General features: G+C 36.5%; 1 protein-coding gene across 12 annotated transcripts in view; it reads left to right on the forward strand.

Annotated features, from left to right (window-relative positions):
* YAP1 (Yes1 associated transcriptional regulator) overlaps nt 1-21,405 on the forward strand; it is a 107,721-nt gene that overhangs the window by 66,217 nt on the left and 20,099 nt on the right. For 2 of the 12 annotated variants that reach the window (XM_022562045.2, XM_022562049.3), the window contains exons 4-5: nt 4,052-4,171; nt 19,912-20,105. In XM_022562045.2, coding sequence (XP_022417753.1) covers nt 4,052-4,171; nt 19,912-20,105 — 314 coding nt within the window. The remainder of the gene's footprint in view (nt 1-4,051; nt 4,172-19,911; nt 20,106-21,405) is intronic. The other 10 variants (XM_022562047.3, XM_022562051.3, XM_022562046.2 and 7 more) reach the window with 5 other exon arrangements.

The raw sequence follows: 21,405 nt of genomic DNA on the forward strand, positions 1-21,405 counted from the left end.
AGATGAACTGTAAAAGTGAAATACACTTATGAACAAAAGGTTTAAGGTGCAAAAAACACTGCATTAATAACGTCATTCACATATTCTGCTTATAAGCTTATTAATTGAAAAAAAGTTGTTTTGGGTTTTTCCGTAACATCTTGTGCCATATTTAATTCTTTTTTTTCCCTTTTTACTTAATCTAATGTTAGTGAAATTTGTCTTATGTAAAGGATATTTCAGGGAAATATTTTAAATCTATTTAGAGTCTCTTTAACACAGTGTCCCATTGAAATTTTAATTTTTAGAGAAGTTATGAATCACTATATCAAGAATCAGATTGGAATGACAATGAAGCCTTTATTAGGCCACGACATTAAAAGTATATATTGCTTTACTGCCTTCATTACCAGTATTACATAAATGCATGTATCAGAAACTTCACAGAAATTACATGACAACTCTTGTAGCTAAGAAAGTGATTCTGAGGTGTACATTTGTCTTGCCTTTTTAATTTTTTTTTTTTTTTTTTTTGGCTGTGTTGTGTCTTCGTTGCTGTGCGTGGGCTTTCTCTAGTTGTGGTGAGCGGGGCTACTCTTTGTTGTGGTGCATGGGCTTCTCATTGCGGTAGCTTCTCTTGTTGCGGAGCACAGGCTCTAGGTACATGGGCTTCAGTAGTTGTGGCACGTAGGCTCAGTAGTTTTGGCTCGCGGGTTCTAGAGCACAGGCTCAGTAGTTGTGGCCCACAGGCTTAGTTGCTCCACAGCACGTGGGACCTTCCCAGACCAGGGCTCGAACCCCTGTCCCCTGCATTGGCAGGCAGATTCTTAACCACTGAGCCACCAGGGAAGCCCACCTTTTAAAATTTATAAACCTGCCCTAAAAGGAGATGCATATCTGGGAAACTGAACTGTCTTTATGCAGTTTAGCTTTCATGTACATAAAATATGCCGTTGATTTTATTGGGGGAGAAATTCCATCCAAAAATGTTGCCTACAGCTATGAGTTAAGAGTGTCTGTACAGTGTGTAGCTTTTATTTTTTAAAATCACAGATAGGGCATGTATATGAATTATAAATATATAAATACGATTTTGTATTAAAAGTTTTATAGTTTATGACAAAATCTGGTTCTGTGATAGGCTAATGAGTACAGTCGCTGTGAAGGAACGTTTGTGGCTCATGTCAGTGTGTGAATGCATAGACAATTTGAAGTTTTTGATATATTTGTGATATTTATCTTCTGTATACATCTTACGGGAAAACCCAAACGAACTTCTTGGCCAACCCCATATATGTACTATATGATTTTAAGCTTGTTTATAGAAAGTTCAAAGTATTATAAGGCAGGATGTTCATTCTTCCATTAAATATCTAGTGAGCAATTACTCAGATACTGGACACGAGTTAAAAGATAAGTGGCCTGGTCATTGTCAGGAAGGCAGACATGTAAGCAAATAAATACAGCTCTATCTGTTAAAACATTAATACAGAGTAGAAGAGGAAGTTAATGATTTTATGTGGGGTAATCAGGGAAGGCTGAATCAAAGGGGTGACATCTGAGCTTTCTCTTTTAAGGTGAATAAGAGTTTATAAGAGATGGGGCAGAAGGCTGTCTGTGATAGCACGAATAGTACATATAAGGAGATGGCATGATTTTGTGAAAACTTGGGGAAGTAGAGTGAGGGTTGGGTGTGTGAGGAAGACTTATTAAGAAATGAGTCCAGCTGGCATTTTCCTTTTGATGGTAGAGAGCAAGGGAAACGTTTTTAAAATCAGTGAGTAACATATAAATGTTGATTGGGTAGTATTTTAAGAAGAAAACCCTGGTGGCTGTTTGATAGGAGACACTGGAATGAGGAGAGGAAACAAGAAGTCAGACACCAAGGAGCAAAGATCTGTAGTGGTTAAGAAAAAGAGCTGAAAATTATTGATGGTTGAATTCTTAGAGACGGGCTGCAACAGATCAGTCAGAGTGTTAAGTGGAGTCTACAGCATGGAGTGGGTGGAGCAGAAAGGGAAAGTTGATTTGTATCCAAGATACTGTTCTTGGTTCTAACTCAGACAACAAAGGTAGAGAGTGATATTGTTTAAAAAAAAAAAAAAGTAGGGAATCCATTTACTCAGGAGGCAGGTTTGGAGGCTATAATGAGGTCTGTTAGGGCCATTGGGTTGATGCTTCCAAAGGCATCCAGTGACTTGTTCATCATCATGATATCTTAGGAAGTTAGAATTTTAATTACTTGTTTTTCAGAAGCATTTTACAATTGAGCCATCTTCGCAATTAAAGTCAGTAACAAACCCTTAATATTCAGTTCTGGAGGTTCTGTCTTCCTAGTGGGGAAATAGAACCCAAAGTGACACTGAAGGCTGCTGAGAAAAGTGGTTTGTTTGATTTACATGTGTTAAACAGATCTGCTTCCCATTCACTTTTTAGTAAACACAGGATTTCTGCAGCAAAGTTCAACTCTGGACATGGTTAGCATTGTGTGCAGAGTTCCATATTCAGGACTGGAGAAGGGTCTTCCCGCTGTGGCCTGTCTAGGAGTACAGAACACTCCAGTTCCACATGCCTGCATTCCCTAACAGGATTTTGACCCCATCAAAGTAGATCTTTGATAATACTATAGGAGCAAATTGGCCTGTTCCTAATACAAATGAAACTGGCCTAGAATTAGGGCCTTGGGTCCCATGGGCCTGTGTGAGTGGTCTGTTTAACCAAAATTACTCTTTCAGCATTACTCTTAAGGCTGTGTTGGACTGCCAGTATAGAAAGAAGGAACTTGTTCCATTTTTGCACAGGAAACATACTTAGTCTCTGATCTTGGATGTGGGAGGTGAATAAAAAGAAGTGTTATGAGAAAAATGTCTCAGGAATTAGGCGCTAAGTTTATCATCTCTGACACTAGCTTTGTGATGTACCGACTAAACCACTCTGTGCCTCAGTTTCCCCATTAGAATGGAGATAGTACTACTGCTTATGTCCTTGGTCATTGTAAGGATTAAACGAGTTAATGTACCTAATATACTTAGCACAGGGACTGGCACACAGTAAGCAGTCAATTCGTGTTGGTCCACAGATGGAAAATTTTAGGCATTTGCTCAGACTCTCCCAATTTACCTTTGCCTTTTCTGATTCCTGGTGGGAGTAGGAAGTGGAAGCCGGGGAGTGGGAGAGACAATGAGGAAATATGCCTGAATTTAGTGGTTTATACTGGGCCTCTCTTTTCATTGCTATTACCTCTTAAAAGCAACTGTCTAGCCTCCCTACCCTCATAAAGATACAATAATCTTCTTATACTTTCTATATTCTTTAGCCCTATCTCCCAGGTATTACTTCCTCACTCTGTAGCTTTGAAATTTGTACCTTTTCTCTTTTTCTTCCTGAGAACTTTGCCTTCCGGCAGTTGTGGTGTTTACTCTGCCCCCTTCCCAAGTCTCTGACAAACTTAAACTTCTAGCCACAATCCCCACCTCCTAGCAACTTCCAGGCTGCTTAAGAATAAGCTTTTTTGAACCATGTTTTCTCTATTACAGTTTTCTTGGTGTGAGTCAGTCACATAAATAATGGAAATAAATGGTACTTGGCAGTCTTAGCTAAACTGTGCTTTATATTAAGCAGAATGTTTATGATACTGTAGGTACTCTGAGAACACTTGCATATATTCCTTATTAAAGAACCTTTTGGGTTCTCTAGGAAGGTACTGTCCCAAAACTGACTGGATTGGGGGGATGGTCCCTGAGCTGTAGCACTCCATGTCTTATATTAACACTAATAACAGTTATTTGGGTCATGACTTCCAGAGCATTTTCTAAAAATCTGACCTTTTTTACATCTGTGTCTTTGGGGGTGTAGATTTTATTATTGGGTAATTTCCTTTTAGTGGAGAAGAATCAAGTATACAGGTTTACCTTTCTTCTCTGAGCACATTGTTAATTCTGCATTAATGAGTTGTTTTATGTCAGAATGTGTTTTCTTTTTAAATTAGCACCCCTCCCACTTTTTTTTTTTTTTTTTTTTTTTAGATGCACCAAGTTAAAAACCAACCGTGATTTTTTTTCTGTATTTATAGGTCCTCTTCCTGATGGATGGGAACAAGCCATGACTCAGGATGGAGAAATATACTATATAAACCATAAGAACAAGACCACCTCTTGGCTAGACCCCAGGCTTGACCCTCGTTTTGGTAAAGGTTCATCTCAGAATCTTTTTAGATATTTTTGATGACTGTTTTTTGGTATGTGAATTTGGGAAGGTACATTTAAATTAAATTGCACTGCTTCATAATTTTAAAAAATGACTGCCCATCCAACTTATCCAAGTACTGTTTTTATACCTTTCACTTTAAACTTGAGAAATTCAGGTCTAAATCGGCCTTTTAGCTTGGACTTCTTGGGATGGGGTTGGAGGAATGTTGTGGTGGTTTACTAACCAGACTCACTGTTCCTTTCACATTTTGGGGAAACACAGTGATCGTGTTTAAAATGATCTTTCTAGCTACAGAAATAATCAGTCTGTCGCTTCATCTAAAACCTGGGATATCAACTTTTGTCAGTAACGTGGTGTCTGCTTATGCTTAACTTAAGAGAGCAATGAGTACCATCCTGTGCCTGGGTATTATAATGTTTTCTATCCTAGGGGGGGTGGTGGGTACCCTGTCACCCTAGAGATAGACCAATGAAAGCCTTTTTTTCCTTCTCTTCGCTTCTGCCCCCCCCTTTTTTAAGTAAAGGGGGTTTTTCCTTTGTTTTTCATTTAGGAAACAAACCCAAAATAAGCCATATTTCCCTCCAAATCAAATGACAAAAATCACCATTTGCACAAAGAAATACTCGCCTCCCAAATGTGCATATTTTGATAATAGTATACATTTTTTTTAGGGCCTTTTTACACATATTTTTTCACTGTTTTCAGTTTCTTCATTTGGGTTTCTGAGACATTTTTCCAAAGCCATGGAAAAATGTATTTAAAAAGGAGCAGATCATTGTGGTTTTAAAGCTTTCGTCTTGGACTGGATGCAGCTAAATGAAAACAATGTGCAGATCACTGAGTAGGTCAGACTGAGGGAACTCGGAACCTTTGAAGCTTTACAGGGGTTGACCTAACAACAACTGTGGGGCCCTTATGGGAAAGAGGAATTAACTCTGTGAATGCCATCAAAACACAGTCCTGGGGGAAAAAGAGAAAGAAAAACTCTACCCAGAGCTGGTTGGGTAAAATAACTTCCCCGTCAGGAACGTTCTGAGCAGTTCTCCTATATCTATATGTATACCTTTTTAAACCCCCAACATTTGGGTTTGCCCCAAGCTTACTGATTGGCCAGCTTTATGAACTGATTGAATCCCCTATTCAAGTCAAGTCAAAGGTGGGATCAGGGCAGAGACTGTCATTTTGACAGGTATCCGGTTTGGCTTAAATGCTAGCCTTTTGAGTTTCAAGACCTATTTGAGTGTTAAAAAAGTAATGTGGCATGTTAATAATTTGCAACTTCAGATTCTATTTAATGCTTGAATAAGCCCTTGTGGTTGAAACAGGAAACCAAGTAAGGTAGAGAATTTAATAAATGTTGCCATTTGTATGGACTAGAATGATAACAGACATGTTTCCTTAAATCATCTTTAATGAAATGAATTCTGCTTGTCCATGTTTTGGAAATTTTAAAAAATGGTACTGTGGGATTTTTTTCCCTCTACACGAGATTATGAGAAATGATGATTAACCCTTAGCTAACTGTAGAAATCAGCAATTGGAACAAAGCTTTTTTTTTTTTCTAAGTATTTTCAGTTAATAAAAAGTGAAATAAAACAACTTGGCTGTGAGCTTAAGTAGATTCATTAATTACACACACAGCTTGTCTTTTTTTTTAAATGGGAGAAAGTACCAAAAAAAATAATGATAATCTCCCTCCCACCTTCACCACGTATGTACACACAGCGTACAGTTAGCTATGCCAAGAAAAGTTTTCATAAAATACTCTTACTGCGTTTAGTTTCCCTTTTTGGGCCCACTGTGTATGTGTATTCCAGACAGGCTTGACAACATGCCAAAGCTTTTTATTTTGTGGCCCGACTTTTAATCTGTTCCAGACCTTTTCAGTCAGAGAGCTCAAGTGTAACTGAAGGGGAGCAGGAAAGGGAAAAAAAAAAGTGTGGGTTTCTGTGATCCAGAGTGACAGCAAATAGAGACAAGCTGTTAGCTGCTGAATTTGAAGGAGTTTTCCTTGAAATCTGAAGTTCTATGGTGGATTGCATTTTATCTGCCAAAAAAATATAGACTATCCCCTTTCTGACCCTTTGAACCATGCAGACACCAACAAATGATAGGTTATTGCTTTCATGGTTGTGAAATTTGTTTTCCTATATTCCCCAAATCTATATGAAAGTATTTACCATTTTTTACCTTAAGTCAAGTTGACCTATGTCTTTTGACATTTTAGAGTAGAAGATACACCTTACATCTGATAAGCTTGACTTTATCACTCACCTCCTTCAAACACCAGCCTCTTTTATATTTCTGTTCTTTATCAGATGCTTTAGAATAATTATATTTAGAATAATTAACATCCCACATGAAGTTAATAAATTATCCATGTAACATAGATTTAGGAAATTAAATAATTAGTTATGCATTGTTTCTTTTTATCTGATTTTTTATTCTTTAACATTTAAAAACTATGTATCTTTTAAAAATTTTTATTGAAGTTTTTATTTTACGTTGACTTACAATATTAGTTTCAGGTGTATAGCAGTGATTCAACATTTTTAAAGCTTATACTCCATTTAAAGTTATTATATGATAATGACTATTTCCCTGTGCTGTACAATGTATTCTTGTTGTTTATTTGTTTTATACATAGTAGTTTGTATCTCTTAATCCCATACCCTTATCTTGCCCCTCCCTAAAAACTATATATCGTTGACATATTATTTTACAGCATTGATTAGTAATTTGTAACAAATCATGAAGTGACATCCAGTGCCAATAAGAATTAGCTGATATTTACTGACTTCGAAAAAAGGAGGGCTTTTGTTTGTTTTTAAGGAATCATATTAGGAATGTTTTCACACTGTATTAAAGAAAGTTGATGCTTGAATATTATGCAGGTCATTAAATTATTTCTTATTAACACTCTTTTTCCTAGAGATTTTATACTTGCAAACATGAAGAGTCTCAGGTTTAAATATTTTCTTGTATGTTGTAAAATTATTTACTGTTTTATATAATAATAGCCATTTGAATATTTTCCAGTAAAAGCCCTAATGAAAACATACGCAAAAATTATAATTCCTGTTTTTCAGAATGAAAACTCTATTCCAGAATACTAATGGTCAATGAACTGATCTTTTATGTAATGTTGTTGTCCCTGTTTATATAAAAGGACATAATAAGTAGTGTTAGAATCTGTGTTTCTGGAAATAAGTGCTGATGGGACCACTGGGATTAAAAACACGTTGGGTGTAAATAAAATAACTGGAACTAGAGATTTGGATTAAAAGGTGTATCTTTTGAGACTTAAAGAAGGTAATAAACAACCTAGTTGGCGAATTCAGAATATCCTTTATAATTACTATCAACAATTCTGTGCATAGAAATTCTGTGCATGGAAATGTCACAGCTAATTAAAACCTAGGTGTTGATTTTGGTCCTTGGTTTCAAAGTTTCCCAAAACTTGCTATTAAGTCAAAAGCCAAAAGTTATTCACATCTTTCTTATCAAAGTTAAATATTTTGCATCAATAATTAAAGGTCTGTTAAATTTTTTAACTGTTTAGACATTCATTAACCTTTTTCCTTGAAGACTAAATATTTCTGATAGCTGTTATAAGTAATATTTTACTTTTGATGAAAATGTACCTAAATGTACCTAAGTCTGTTCTAGTAGAGGTAGGAAAAAACACTAAAGGCTGTAGAAACTAAATCTGTAACTCCATTAATGGAGTCTTGGGTAGCTAGAATACCAACATCAAATCATTTGAATTTTTTTTTTTTTTTAAAACATCTTTATTGGGGTATAATTGCTTTACAATGGTGTGTTAGTTTCTGCTTTATAACAAAGTGAATCAGTTATACATATACATATGTTCCCATATGTCTTCCCTCTTGCGTCTCCCTCCCTCCCACTCTCCCTATCCCACCCCTCCAGGCTGTCACAAAGCACCGAGCTAATATCCCTGTGCCTTGCGGCTGCTTCCCCCTAGCTATCTACCTTACTACGTTTGTTAGTGTGTATATGTCCATGACTCTCTCTCGCCCTGTCAGAGCTCACCCTTCCCCCTCCCCATATCCTCAAGTCCGTTCTCCAGTAGGTCTGAGTCTTTATTCCTGTCTTACCCCTAGGTTCTTCATGACATTTTTTTTTCCCCTTAAATTCCTTAAATCATTTGAATTTTATTGAAGCAAGTCTCTTTATATTCGTGCATTAAAAACAAGTTCTTTGTTTTTTTGTTTTGTTTTCCTTACCCTCTTTTTTTTTTTTTTTTTTGCGGTACGCGGGCCTCTTACTGTTGTGGCCTCTCCCGCAGGTTCAGCGGCCATGGCTCACGGGCCCAGCCGCTCCGCGGCATGTGGGATCTTCCCGAACCGGGGCACGAACCCGTGTGCCCTGCCTCGCCAGGCGGACTCTCAACCACTGCGCCACCAGGGAAGCCCTCCTTACCCTCTTTTAAATCTTGCCTGGTGATCCTAAAACGTCAGTATTTGGTTGTGAATTATATTATTAACTACTTAGGGTAGGGAGGAAAAGATGTTTCAGTGTGTTTTAGGTAAATAGAGCTGTTGCTAACTAAAACTTCTTAAAACAAATAAATCTCATAAAATTTGGCCCTGAAAAGGAATTTGTAATTCTTCTAATCAACATTTCTCAAAGGAGGAGGGAGGGTGTATCCTGGGCACTGAAGAACGTTCAACATCCCTGACGGTTGCCCACTAAATGCCGTAGTGCCACCCAGTCCTTGTGACTCCCCAAGCCACCAACATATATTTTTTAAAAAATAACTGGTAGAGGGCTTCCCTGGTGGCGCAGTGGTTGAGAGTCCACCTGCCGATGCAGGGGACACGGGTTTGTGCCCTGGTCCAGGAAGATCCCACGTGCCGCGGAGCGGCTGGGCCCGTTGAGCCATGGCTGCTGAGCCTGCGCGTCCGGAACCTGTGCTCAGCAACGGGAGAGGCCACAACAGTGAGAGGTCCGCGTACCGCAAATAAATAAATAAATAGATAGATAGATAGATAGATAAATAAATAAATAACTGGTAGAGGTAGGGATTTTGCCCCAAATCTGAGTTTCTCTGAGATCTAGGGAAATTGTGACTACCCACGGTTATATAGTTGAGTGACAGAACTAGAATCTGGACTTGATCTTTTGACACCCAGAATTTTAAAGAAATTTAGATTACATGCAGTTAATCTTTTCAAAAGCACACCTAAGTCACCAATACTAACACATGGAAATTTCAGAGGGAGGAAGATGACAATGGTTGAAGCATTTACTTATATACTGTATTGTGACTCATCTTGAGGAAATTACCCAGAGGTAATGAGTTTCCAATTACAGAAGTGAAGCCATCTAGATGAATTATCATGCCTGCCTCACCTCTACCATATCCTTAAGAGATTACCTTCCAACCTCACCTTTGACCTTTCCCTTTCCCTTGACTAGGAGCTTACCCCGTTACAAGGCAGTCCATTCTATTTAAGGAAGGTTCTAATGACCAGAAAATATGTGTCCCTTTATTACTCAGAAATTTACTTCCCTTCAAATTTGTGAATACATTTCTAATCCCAGTGTTCTCTTTTAACTGTGGTTTCTCCAGTTTTTTTATGCATTAAGAGTTCTGAGTTTTGTTTTTTTTTATGCATTAAGACTTCCCTTCTCTGGATGCCTCTTTAAATGTGATACTCAATGCAGTTTTTAAATGCACATTATCCAGTGAGGAAAATAGTTATGACATTGCTCTGACCTGACATTTTATATGCCCTCCAAAAATCCATTAGTAGAAGTTAGCTAGCATCCTCTTTTCTACATGTGAATTCAAATGAATTAAATTGTGTCATAGAAAAATTTACCTACTCAATTGGGAATCAAGAGACCCAAGTTCTTCTGGTATCAACAGTGTAACCAACTCATTCAGAAAGATACCTGACTTCTCTTGACTTAATTGGACTCATATACTAGATGCTTTTAAGAATATTTCCAGTCCTTAATTAATTTAATATAATATGCTAGATTATGAATTCTTCAGTGACTGCTTTGGATCCTTGCTTAAGGTTACTTCTCAATAGCTTTATGGATTTGAGTGCACTGAGGTTTCAGAGATATTTTTGAACTATTTATTGCACCACTTAAGTTTAGCTTTTGGCCCTCTGGTCACAGCTGGGAATTACTTTTGAAGAGGAGACCAGGAAATCTTTCAACCTTTAAAGATAAGCCTTATCACATGGTGGGTATGCCCAGGCAAACAAATCTGATGGGGGATGGGCAGCGCTAGATGGAATAGTTAAGTTTTGTCCACGCTATCAGCTCTGACATATATAGGAGTTTAAACTGCCTTAAAGATGATGCATTTTTAGTATGCTTTGTTTCTAAAATTTAGAACTCTCATAAAGTTACCATGTTAGGAGCCTGATGTAAGCTGATTTGAAGTATACTTCTAGGCCATGTGCTTAGTGAAGTCCTATTTAAAACATACTGATGGAGATTGTTACTAATTGTTGCCCTCACTACATTTTTTTTTTGTTTTACTTAAAAAACAAACACTAGCCGAAATGAACATTTTAATACGTAAGGTTATAGAATATCAAAATTAGTTCAGTATTAGAGGTTTGCAGTTTTAGGGGTTTTTTTTTAATGTTACAGTCAGGAGGATGGTGTCAAAATAGTTTATCAATCATGGTAAGCAGTCTCTCCTACTTGCCAAGGGTGAATAGACATACGTTAATGAAGTTAAATTAATATGTAGTTTCTACTTGATGATGGTTCAATGATACAAATAATTATACAGTGAAGAAATATTTTTCTTTGTTTACATAATGAGTTTTTCATATAGAATTTTTAAACTTAAAGTCACTGAATGATAATTTAAATTAATGGTTTATTTGTGTTACTAAAGCCCCTCACGTCAAACACAAGAAAACTTAATTCATTTTTAAAAGAAAACTATGTTTCAAGTCGTATTTGTATCAACTCTGCATTAATAGCAAATATCTTATAAAATGTGCTGGAGAAGAGAGCCATTTGGTGATGTCACTTTTTGTGACAACCCGGAGACTCAGTTATAAGAAACAGAAAAAGAGATTATAGACTTCTTGAGGGAAAAGTCAAATAAATAGATTTCTGCTGAAATAAATTGGAATGATTTAGAAGAGGAGTGGTTCATATTCTTTGCTTTGTTTTATACTCATGTTGTTCTGCTACCTTGGTTGCTGAGGTTGCTTCAGAACTCATTCTGGACTTGCTTCAGCTTGGAGATTCTCCTGTGTATTACTAATTAGCATCCTACTAACTAGGGATAGAAACTATTTGAGTATTTATTTACTCATTCAACTGATGAATGCCAGTTATGTACCAGGTACTATGCTAGCAGGCGGGCAGGGGGTTGTCAGCTACAAAATAAATAGTTATTACAAAATGTGTTAAGTACAACAAGGAATCATAAATAAGGTGCTGTGAGGGACATTAAAAGGTAAGAAGAAGCCAGTCAAGCTCTACACTATATAAAAGGGCCAGTTTTTGTGCTTATCAGTCAGAACTCGGATTCATCTCTTCTAAATTATAAATTCCCCTAGTGAAAGAGGATTTATAGTAATACATTATATGTAATTAGGAATAAAGCTATTAATGGAACTGTTTGCTCATTAACATGAATTCATGATGGCAGGTAGATTTTAAAATGTTATTCCCCTTCTCTTTAGACTAATAGTTTCATTATCTGTACTTTCTCTCCAAACTAGCCTTTAAACTTTATTTTCATAGTAGAGGGAAAAAACACAGTTATATCCAGGGGACAGAGAGAGCCAGCCGAAGGCTAGTTAGACCGCTTTCTCCCTTCTCCTCACCTCATTTAGCAACTCCTGTGTCCTGCCCCAAACTGCTTAATGAGGTGATGAGGAGAAAATGTTCTGTTGAATGTTTTTTAAGCTCCATTCTCAATTGTATTGTTTGAAAAATACCATTATAATAAATTTTCATGCCAGACTTTTGATAGGTGGTTGAAGGAAGACAGTGTCGAATTGACCTAAAAAAAGGTGTTATTGGTATTTTTGAACAGTTTAAAGATTAAAATACTTTAACCCAGGTTGGGGGGCCTGGAAGTTGACGTTTGGTAAGGGAGAGAAGTACAGAGTGTGGGAGGGAGAGATTATTTTGCCTATGGTAAGACCTGGGGTAGAGTTTTAGGGGAGGTTAACTGTAACCACATCATACAAAGCAAAACCACAATGAGATGCCACTTTATTCTCAGTAAGATGGCTAAAATGAAAGACAGGCATTAACAAGTGTTGACCAGAATATGGAGCAGTTGGAACCCTCATACATTGCTGATGTGATTGAAAAATGATGCAGCCACTTTAGAAAACAGTTTGGCAGTTCCTCAAAAAGTTAAACATATAGTTACCATATGACCTAGCAATTCCATTCCTAGATATATATTGCCCAAAAAAGGAAACCACATGTCCACACAAAAACCTGCACATTTGTATGTTTGTAGCCACATGATTCATAATAAACAAAAAGTGAAAATAACACAGATATCCATCAGTTGATTAACAGACTAACAAAATGTAGTATATCTGTACAGTGGAATATTATTTGGCAATAAAAAGGAATAAAATGCTGATACATACTATAACATGGATGAATCTGGAAAATATATTAAGTGAAACAAGCCAGTCACAAAATTGATTCCATATATATGACATGTCATATATATTCCATATATATGACAAATCCAAAGAAACAAAGTAGATTAATGGTTACCAGGGACTGGGGGAGGGGCAATAGGACGTGTACTGCTAAAGGATACAGGGTTTCTTTTGGGGATGATGAAAGTGTTCTGAAATTAGATAGTGGTGATGGTTATACAATTCTATGAATATATTAAAATTACTAAAGGGGTGAAATATCTCAGTATAACTTTTTTTAAAAAGTCATTCCTGGGCATGGTGTTATCATTTAGGTATAGCTTAATTGAGTGTTGGGAGATGTCTTTTGCATATTGATAATAAAATGTTATATTCAGTCATTAGATAAGGACCCTGGCCTTTTGCTCCTTTTGTAAGAGACAGATTTTCAGTGTGAATCAAATAGTAAGTAATTTTCACTGAAAAAAACCATCATTTTGTATTTAAATACATAAATTTTTGTGCCAGTTAGTAGCAACTTTTTGTAGACAATTCAATCCCCTAGGTCATATTGAAAGACTTAGCTAGCAGTGGGTGTTTTGTGTTTTGTTTTTAACTGTTTTAAGACTGACAGAGTTGGCCTGTTAGTTTGTGTTTTTAGAAAAGCATTCATTTCTTTTAATTTTACAGTCTTAAGTACCCTTGTAGGTATGGGGGAAAAACCTAAAATTTGTTTCTAAATGTTATAAGCAAACTAATATAGCCATTCTAACATGTAACCATGTAATATCTGAAACTTGATAAAATATTAGACAAAGTAAAAAGGTGCTTTCTTGTGTTGTGGGAGATTTGATGTGAGTTATTATTTTAAAAGCTCAAAATAATTTTCTAATTTTAAATTTACACTTAATGAGGTTACTAGGATTGAATTTATTATCTCGAAGTCTACGATTGATTACCACATCTGTAGTACTTTGTAATATTCCAAGATTGAAGATACAAATTATGCAAATCTAAAATTTGTCTGAAGTTTGAAAATTCAGATGTTCAGAATAAAATCTGGAAAGAACCCGTGGTGATGACCTCCTTTGTTTTTGAGAAGGTCGTCTCTTCTTTTTCAGTAATTGCTGAGTGTATGATTTGCTACCATAAACCTGTCAGGACGGATTGGTTAAGAAAAACTTGAAACAGTTACTATTTCATAGTTCAGGCAGCAAAGGCTGAATTTAAAATGTAGCATTTTTTTAAAAAATTTGTCATATTTTAGGGATTTGTTTTCTCCTTTACCTTTTAGAAATTTTGTTAAAACTGGAAACATTGGGATTTTGGTAGTTGGTCATGGAGGGGAAGAAGGTGGTAATGCAGTTCTTTTCTTTTTTAGCTGCCCTGCCCCCTTCCCCCAAGAAACAAAGCTTGTTTTGTTTCTTGCCTGCTTGTGAGGTCTCTGCTGCACCCCATGTGGGTGCACTGCTCTGTGCTTTGTTGAAATGCTTGAGATAGTCAGAAGGTAAAGAACAGGATGCTTCTGAAGAGAAGAAATCCCAGCTTCTGTAGATAAACTCGGTTGTTTGAATTGGTCATTTAAGTGAGCTCTTTATATGGAAGCTTGTAGCACTGCTTGTATCCATAGGTAACAGCATTTAGGTAAACAACCAAAAGTGCTCACCATTGTTAGCCAGAGAGACTATTTCTATTGCGTATTTTGTGCAAATTTCTGTTTAATTCTGTGGAGTTCTTACTCCATCTTTTGATACCCTTATTTTTCCCTTGCTGTGGTTTTTAATAGTCAGATAAGCTTAGATTTGAAAAAGACTTTCCCAACCAATTGAGTGTGCCATCAGCAGTGGTCACTGTCATTAATGATTACTGCTAATGGTATCTAATTCTGAGAAACTGGTGGGAAGCAGAGGATATTTACCTGTTTATTTTCATACAATACTGTTATTGTCCAATTCGTTTTCACAAGGAATATTAACATTAACTTGTTAAATGCTATATTATTTAATAAAAATCCAGTATGGAAAGCTCAAGAGCTTTTTAAAAAATGTTTCTTAATAGATGAAATATTTAACACTGTATAGCTCTAGAATCTGTTTTGAAATCAATCATATTTTATCATTTCAACACTTACTAATGGGTTATTTCCTAGCAGTTTTTAAAATTTTTTAATTTATTTAACTGCTTGGAATGGAAAACATTTTTTCCCCAGTAGTTGTTTGCACTAGGCCTCAGTTTGTGAGATGTTCACCATATGTGATAGATACTCAGATCAGTCCCCCAATTCATATTTAACTCGTATGATTGAACCTGACATAGCACAATGTAAGAAAACATCTCTTTGGGAAAATAAATATGTTGAGTGAGTGCCCTATGGGAATGCCAAGAACATGTTCACCAAAAGAGAAGGATCCCTAGGGAGGTTAAGCTAAGGCTCAAACTCCCCCACCTATTTTTTTCTGTTTAGATCTTACAGGAAAGATAAATATGCATATCTTTATGAATCATAGAATACTTAGAAACAGTGAGTGGCATGGTGAAGTAGAATGACAGGGGAGGGAAGGTATGGGAATTCAAGCCAAGATGATTATCTGCAGGACTGGTAATCTTAAAGTTTAGAAAGAACTATTCGGAAAAGGGAGGAGGCTAACATTTTTGGAGCATCTGTTGTATTCCAGGACTATAATAGATGCTTTACATATTACTTATAAGCCCCACAGTGATCCAAAAGGGTGATGTTAATGTCCGCAGGTATAGCTGAGGAAACTGAGGATTAGATGAACCACGAACTGGTGTGCCCAACTCTAATCATGGTTTGTTTGACTCTAAAGGCCATATTTTTTATATCATACTATGAGGCCTGTCAATTGTGCATCTAATAATGTTGGTGACAGGAAAATATAAGCAATTGTATTAAATGAGGTTATTGATTGGCAAATCTTAGCCATTAAAATTTTTTGGCTTTTTTTCTATCCATTCCCCTGTAAAATACTAACTATAAACCGTAATTATTAAGGTTTTAGCCATTTATTCTTTGTAAAGACATTTTATAAATGTGGGGTTTTTTTGTTTTTGTTTTTGGTCATAGAAGAGATTAATAAGGCTTTGAACAATATGAAGCAGCGAGTCATGTTTTTTTTGACATCCCTTCTCTGCTATGCCAGACAAAACATTTAAAGGAGATAACCAGAAAGTCTTAACTGGGATCATAAATTTTTAAAAAGTCTCTGCTGGTCAGAAAACAAAACCACACAAAGCAGTGAGCAAGGGCAGGGCTAGGGACCAGTCAGCCAGTCAGGATATCAGGAACTCAAAGTGTTAAGAAGAAAGACAGAGATACATGAAACACTCTCAATGGTGAAAGCCAGGCGTGTAGCCGTCTGCCCCTGACCTGGTACAAAAGCAAGGACTGACCACATGTCAAGTCACAAATTTCAAGAATCAGTATACAGACCAGATTCTTTTAACCACAAAGCAATAAAATTAGATCCCAATAATAAAAAGTTAGCTTCAAAAAAATATGGCTTGCTCTACCAGCTATTAAACATATAGGTTATAATTAAAACTGTGGTACCTAATAGGAAATTAGTTGAATGAAATACTATGCTATTTTTAAAAGAAAATGGCGGGGGGGGAACCTCTATATACTGCTTTGGAGTAGTCTCAAGGATATGTTATTAGCAAAAAGGCAAAATGAAGTTAAGTATTAAGAATATGCCACCATATATCTAAGAAGTATGCTACCATATCTGTGTGTTTGCTTTGATTTTTAAAAACGGAATAAACAAACTGCTAGGAGCAGTGGGGAGTGACAAGTAAAGCCAGTGTCTGAAATTCAGAAGCACATCGCCACAAGTGAGCCTGTATATTGAGTTGGCCGAGTCACACAGAGAAGAATTATTTCAGATGACACTTAACCACAGTGATTTGGCTGGATACACCTAATGAAATGTCTTAAGGACCAAACTTTTAATAATCATTTTGTTGATCATAACTTTAATAATCAGTCGTATGTTATTTTGAAATACTTGCATATGTATAGAAGGATAGTACATATTAATGTTATTGGAAGCAAATTTTTCAGCATTAGACAGAAAATATAGTTATAAGATCTAAGAATCTAAGCAAAAACCCGAATGATACATATTGTGATTATTTATGGATGAAATGCTGTATTATTTGCTTGAAAATAATTGAGGGAAAAGTCGATGAGAATAGATGTAAAACAAAATTGGTTATGTATTGATCATTGGGAACCCGGATGATGACTACATGAGGATTCATCATCTATATTATTTTTTCTGCTTCTCTATTTGTTTATGGAAATTATTTTTAAAAATTTAAATGTATGCTTGAGAGCATAAAAGTGTACTCCTAAGTAACTCATGAGTTAAATGGAAATCATAATAGAAATTACAGATATTTGGGGTAGAACAATCATGAATTTTACGTACTATTTCAACTGTATGACATGCAGGAAATACTGTACTTAAAGGTAAATTTATTGACTTAAATGCTCTAAGAAAAGACTTAAACTAAGTAAGTTCAACTCAAGAAGTTAGAAAAAGAAATACAGAAAAAATTGAGGGGAAGAGTAAGAACAAAAATACCATCACCTTATATAAATATCTCAGTAGGTTGAATTGAACCAAGGCATGCTAGGAGAGAGTTGGTCTGTAATTTTCCTCTCTTCTAATATCCTTGGTTCTATATCAATGTTATGCAGTCTCATGGAAGAGCTGGTCAGTCTAAGGGGAAATTGGTAGGATTTCTATATTATCATATATTAAATAGTTAAATATGTGCTTCCGTGCATACTTAACTGACTTAGAAACATTACAGTGTTTTTTTTCAGCACAAGTTTTGTGCAAAGATGCTGGACTAGGCACTGAGAATATATACACAATTAGGATACTCTCCCCACTCCTGTGGCACTCCAGTCTAAGAGAAGATACAAATTTGTAAATGAAAAATTACAGTCGTGTGAGAATTGTCAGTAAACAAATGTCCCAGGGCAGTGCCCTGAAGGAAGATGATTCTTAATGCACATGGCAGACTCTGGGGAAGGCTGGGGAGGTTTGGTCAAGTAGCCTCCAAGAAGAGTTGGCATTTACCAAGCAGCCTCTGTGCCTTCAACAGAGGACACGTGAAAAATCACCGGAAGGAGTTTGCCACTTGGCTGGGAGCCAGTATGTCATGAGAGCTGTCAGTGAATGTCATTTCAGATTTTGGTAGCAAGGTTCATTAGAGAATGTGATCTGTAATTTTTCTTTGTTTTAATGTCCTTGTAAGGTATTAGGGTTATGCTGGTCTCAAAGGTGTTGTGGAGTTTCCTTCTTTGCTGTTCTCTGGAAAAGGTTTTATAAGATTAGTAGTATTTCTTCCTCGAGTGTTTGTGAAGTCATTTGGGCCAGAGGTTTTCTTTGGTCAGTATGTATTAAACATTTAGTAGAAACAGTGGCCTGAAATTTCACCTTAAAATGTTGAATATGTGTCTGAAAAGGTGATACATCATTCTTATTGCCATTTTCACATAATAAAACTTCCATCTGTTCACCAAGGTTACCACAATCCACAGTTTGGTCAATGTTGTATCAGTGACAGAAATTCACTAGTGTAGGAATCCAGTCTGTTTCTAATTGTCAAATGGTGTATTATATGTTCAACTAAAAAAATAACAATGACTACCTGAGCTGTTGAATGAGACCATTCTATGCCATCCAGATTCTTTTTTTTAAAATAAATTTATTTGTTTGTTTATTTGTTTATTTTTGGCTGCATTGGGTCTTCCTTGCTGTGTGCAGGCTTTCTCTAGTTGCAGTGAGCAGGGGCTACTCTTCATTGCAGTGCGCAGGCTTCTCATTGCGGTGGCTTCTCTTGTTGCAGAACACAGGCTCGAGACGCGCGAGATTCAGTAGTTGTGGCTCGCGGGCTCTAGGGCGCAGGCTCAGTAGTTGTGGCGCATGGGCTTAGTTACTCCACAGCATGTGGGATCTTCCCGGACCAGGGATCAAACCCATGTTCCTGCATTGTCAGGCCGATTCTTTTTTTTTTTTTTTTTTAATTTATTGATTGATTGATTGCTGCATTGGGTCCTCGTTGCTGTGCTCAGGCTTTCTCTAGTTGCGGCGAGCGGGGGCTACTCTTCGTTGTGGTGCACAGACATCTCCTTGCAGTGGCTTCTCTTGTTGCAGAGCATGGGCTCTAGGCACGTGGCTTCAGCAGTTGTGGCTCACGGGCTCAGTAGTTGTGGCTCGTGGGCTCTAGAGCACAGGCTCAGTAGTTGTGGCACACGGGCTTAGTTGCTCTGCGGCATGTGGGATCTTCCCGGACCAGGGCTCGAACCTGTGTTCCCTGCATTGGCAGGCGGATTCTTAACCACTGCGCCACCAGAGAAGTCCAGCAGGTGGATTCTTAACCACTGCACCATCAGGGAAGCCCCATCCAGATTCTTGTAGGCTTAATTTATTATGAGCATGCATCAGATCATTTAATCTACTTGATTTATTAGAGTTATATTTAAAGATTAATAATCTTGATGAGCTTTAATGCTTAGAATGCTTTGTCTCAGTTACTTTGAGAGATTTATTTTTAATTAAATATATATTATATTTTATAATAAGCAATATATTCACATTATTCAAACTTGAAAAGTTATAAAAAATGTCTCTCTTGAACTCGGTCCTCTAGTCATCTAGTTCCCCAGGTCCAGAACCAACAGATTTTAATTGCTTCTTGGCTGTCCTTCAGTTCAGATTCTCTGGATATGCATGTAATATATGTTCCACCTGCCCCCTTTTTTTTTTAATACTATCTATTCTGTACTATGCTTTTAACTTAGTATGTCTTAGACTGTTCCATGTCACTGCCTATTAGAGTTACTTGTTTCTTTTCTCTTATGGCTGCCTTGCATCCTAGGATAATGACAAAGATGACTACAATAATAATAAATTAATGTAACCATTGTACTATTGGTGGATTTTTAGGTTATTTCTAGTCTTACTACAGAAAAGCCTGTGTTGAATATCCCCAGTTGCTTTTGAATAACTAAATATCCTTTTTCTTGCTAGTTTTTTAGGATAGATCTTCTGTTTCATTTCAGCCATGAACCAGAGAATCAGTCAGAGTGCTCCAGTGAAACAACCACCACCCCTGGCCCCCCAGAGCCCTCAGGGAGGAGTCATGGGTGGTGGCAATTCCAACCAGCAGCAACAGATGCGGCTGCAGCAGTTGCAGATGGAGAAAGAGAGACTGCGACTGAAGCAGCAAGAACTGCTTCGGCAGGTGAGGCCACAGGTTAGAGACCAGCCTTCCACTCTTGGGGTTTTGTTTTCCTACATAAAGTTGGGTGTGTTTCATTTTGACATTTATTAGTTACAGAAGAATGTTGTTTCTCTGAAACTAGAGTGACACAGAAACATTCTGTCCAGCTTTCATCTTAGTTTCTAGTTTCTTAACTGGCCTTTGATCACATAGGCTATAACTTTTAAACCTGTATCACAAAGAGATGTTTTGGTCGTATTCATTGCAGTCAAGCAAAAATCGGAGGAAGCAAGGGTGCTTTTCCTCAAATATACAGGCATACCTCGGAGATATTGCCGGTCAGTTCCAGACCACCACAATAAAGCAAGTATTACAATAAAGTGAATCACATGAATTTTTTGGTTTCCCGTTGCATATGAAAGTTAATGTTTACACCGTACTGTAGTCTATTAAGTGTGCAATAGCATTGTCTTAAAATAAACAATGTAAATTGTTTATTGTAAAATTTAATGTAAATTTAAATAAATTTAATGTAAAATTAAATACCTTAATTTTAAAATACTTGATTGTTAAACAATATTAACCATCATGTGAGCCTTCAGTGAGTCATCTTTTTGTAATAGTAACATCAAAGATCACTGATCACAGATCACCATAACAAATATAATAACAATGAAAAAGACTGAAATATTGTGAGAATTACCAAAATGTGACACCGAGGCATGAAGTGAGCAAATGTTGTTGGAAAAATGGCTCTGATAGACTTGCTAGACACAGGGTTGCCACAAACCTTCAGTATGTTTAAAAACAAAAATTGCAGTGTCTGCAAAGTGCAATAAGATGAGGTATGTCTGTACATGGAATTGCAGACTACTATATATCTGAGGATTTCACTAAGGGGGAAACTCTGGGACATCACTTGGGGAGGAACATCTTTTACTTTAAATGAATTATTTGTCTAGGGGAATACACAATATGATATTTCTCAAATGATAAATGTTTCAGTATTGCTGAATCTAAGATGTTTTATTTAAAACAATACAGGCTATCCCAAGTTTAGAAGATCCCACAGTGCTTTAAAATTATCTACTTATGGATATTTTTTCATGTTGGGATGGGTAGTTTCTAACGTTAGAGAGCTGGAAAACTTTACGACCATTTTTATCAGTTTTCTTTCAGAAATACTGTTGGTCTTTATGTGCCATAAGAGTATATAATCCCTCATCTCAAAATGAATTTTTACTTTATCTTATTTCAGAGTGATAAAATCTAAGTTCAGATTTTGGGAGTGTGATCTTCTCAAAGCAGTATATTTTAAAATTTTTATGTAAAT

This window comes from Delphinapterus leucas, chromosome 7 (assembly GCF_059928025.1).
Source record: "Delphinapterus leucas isolate spDelLeu-1000000601 "Yukka" chromosome 7, BTC_Dleu_Yukka2, whole genome shotgun sequence".
NCBI classification, from domain to species: Eukaryota; Metazoa; Chordata; class Mammalia; order Artiodactyla; family Monodontidae; genus Delphinapterus; species Delphinapterus leucas.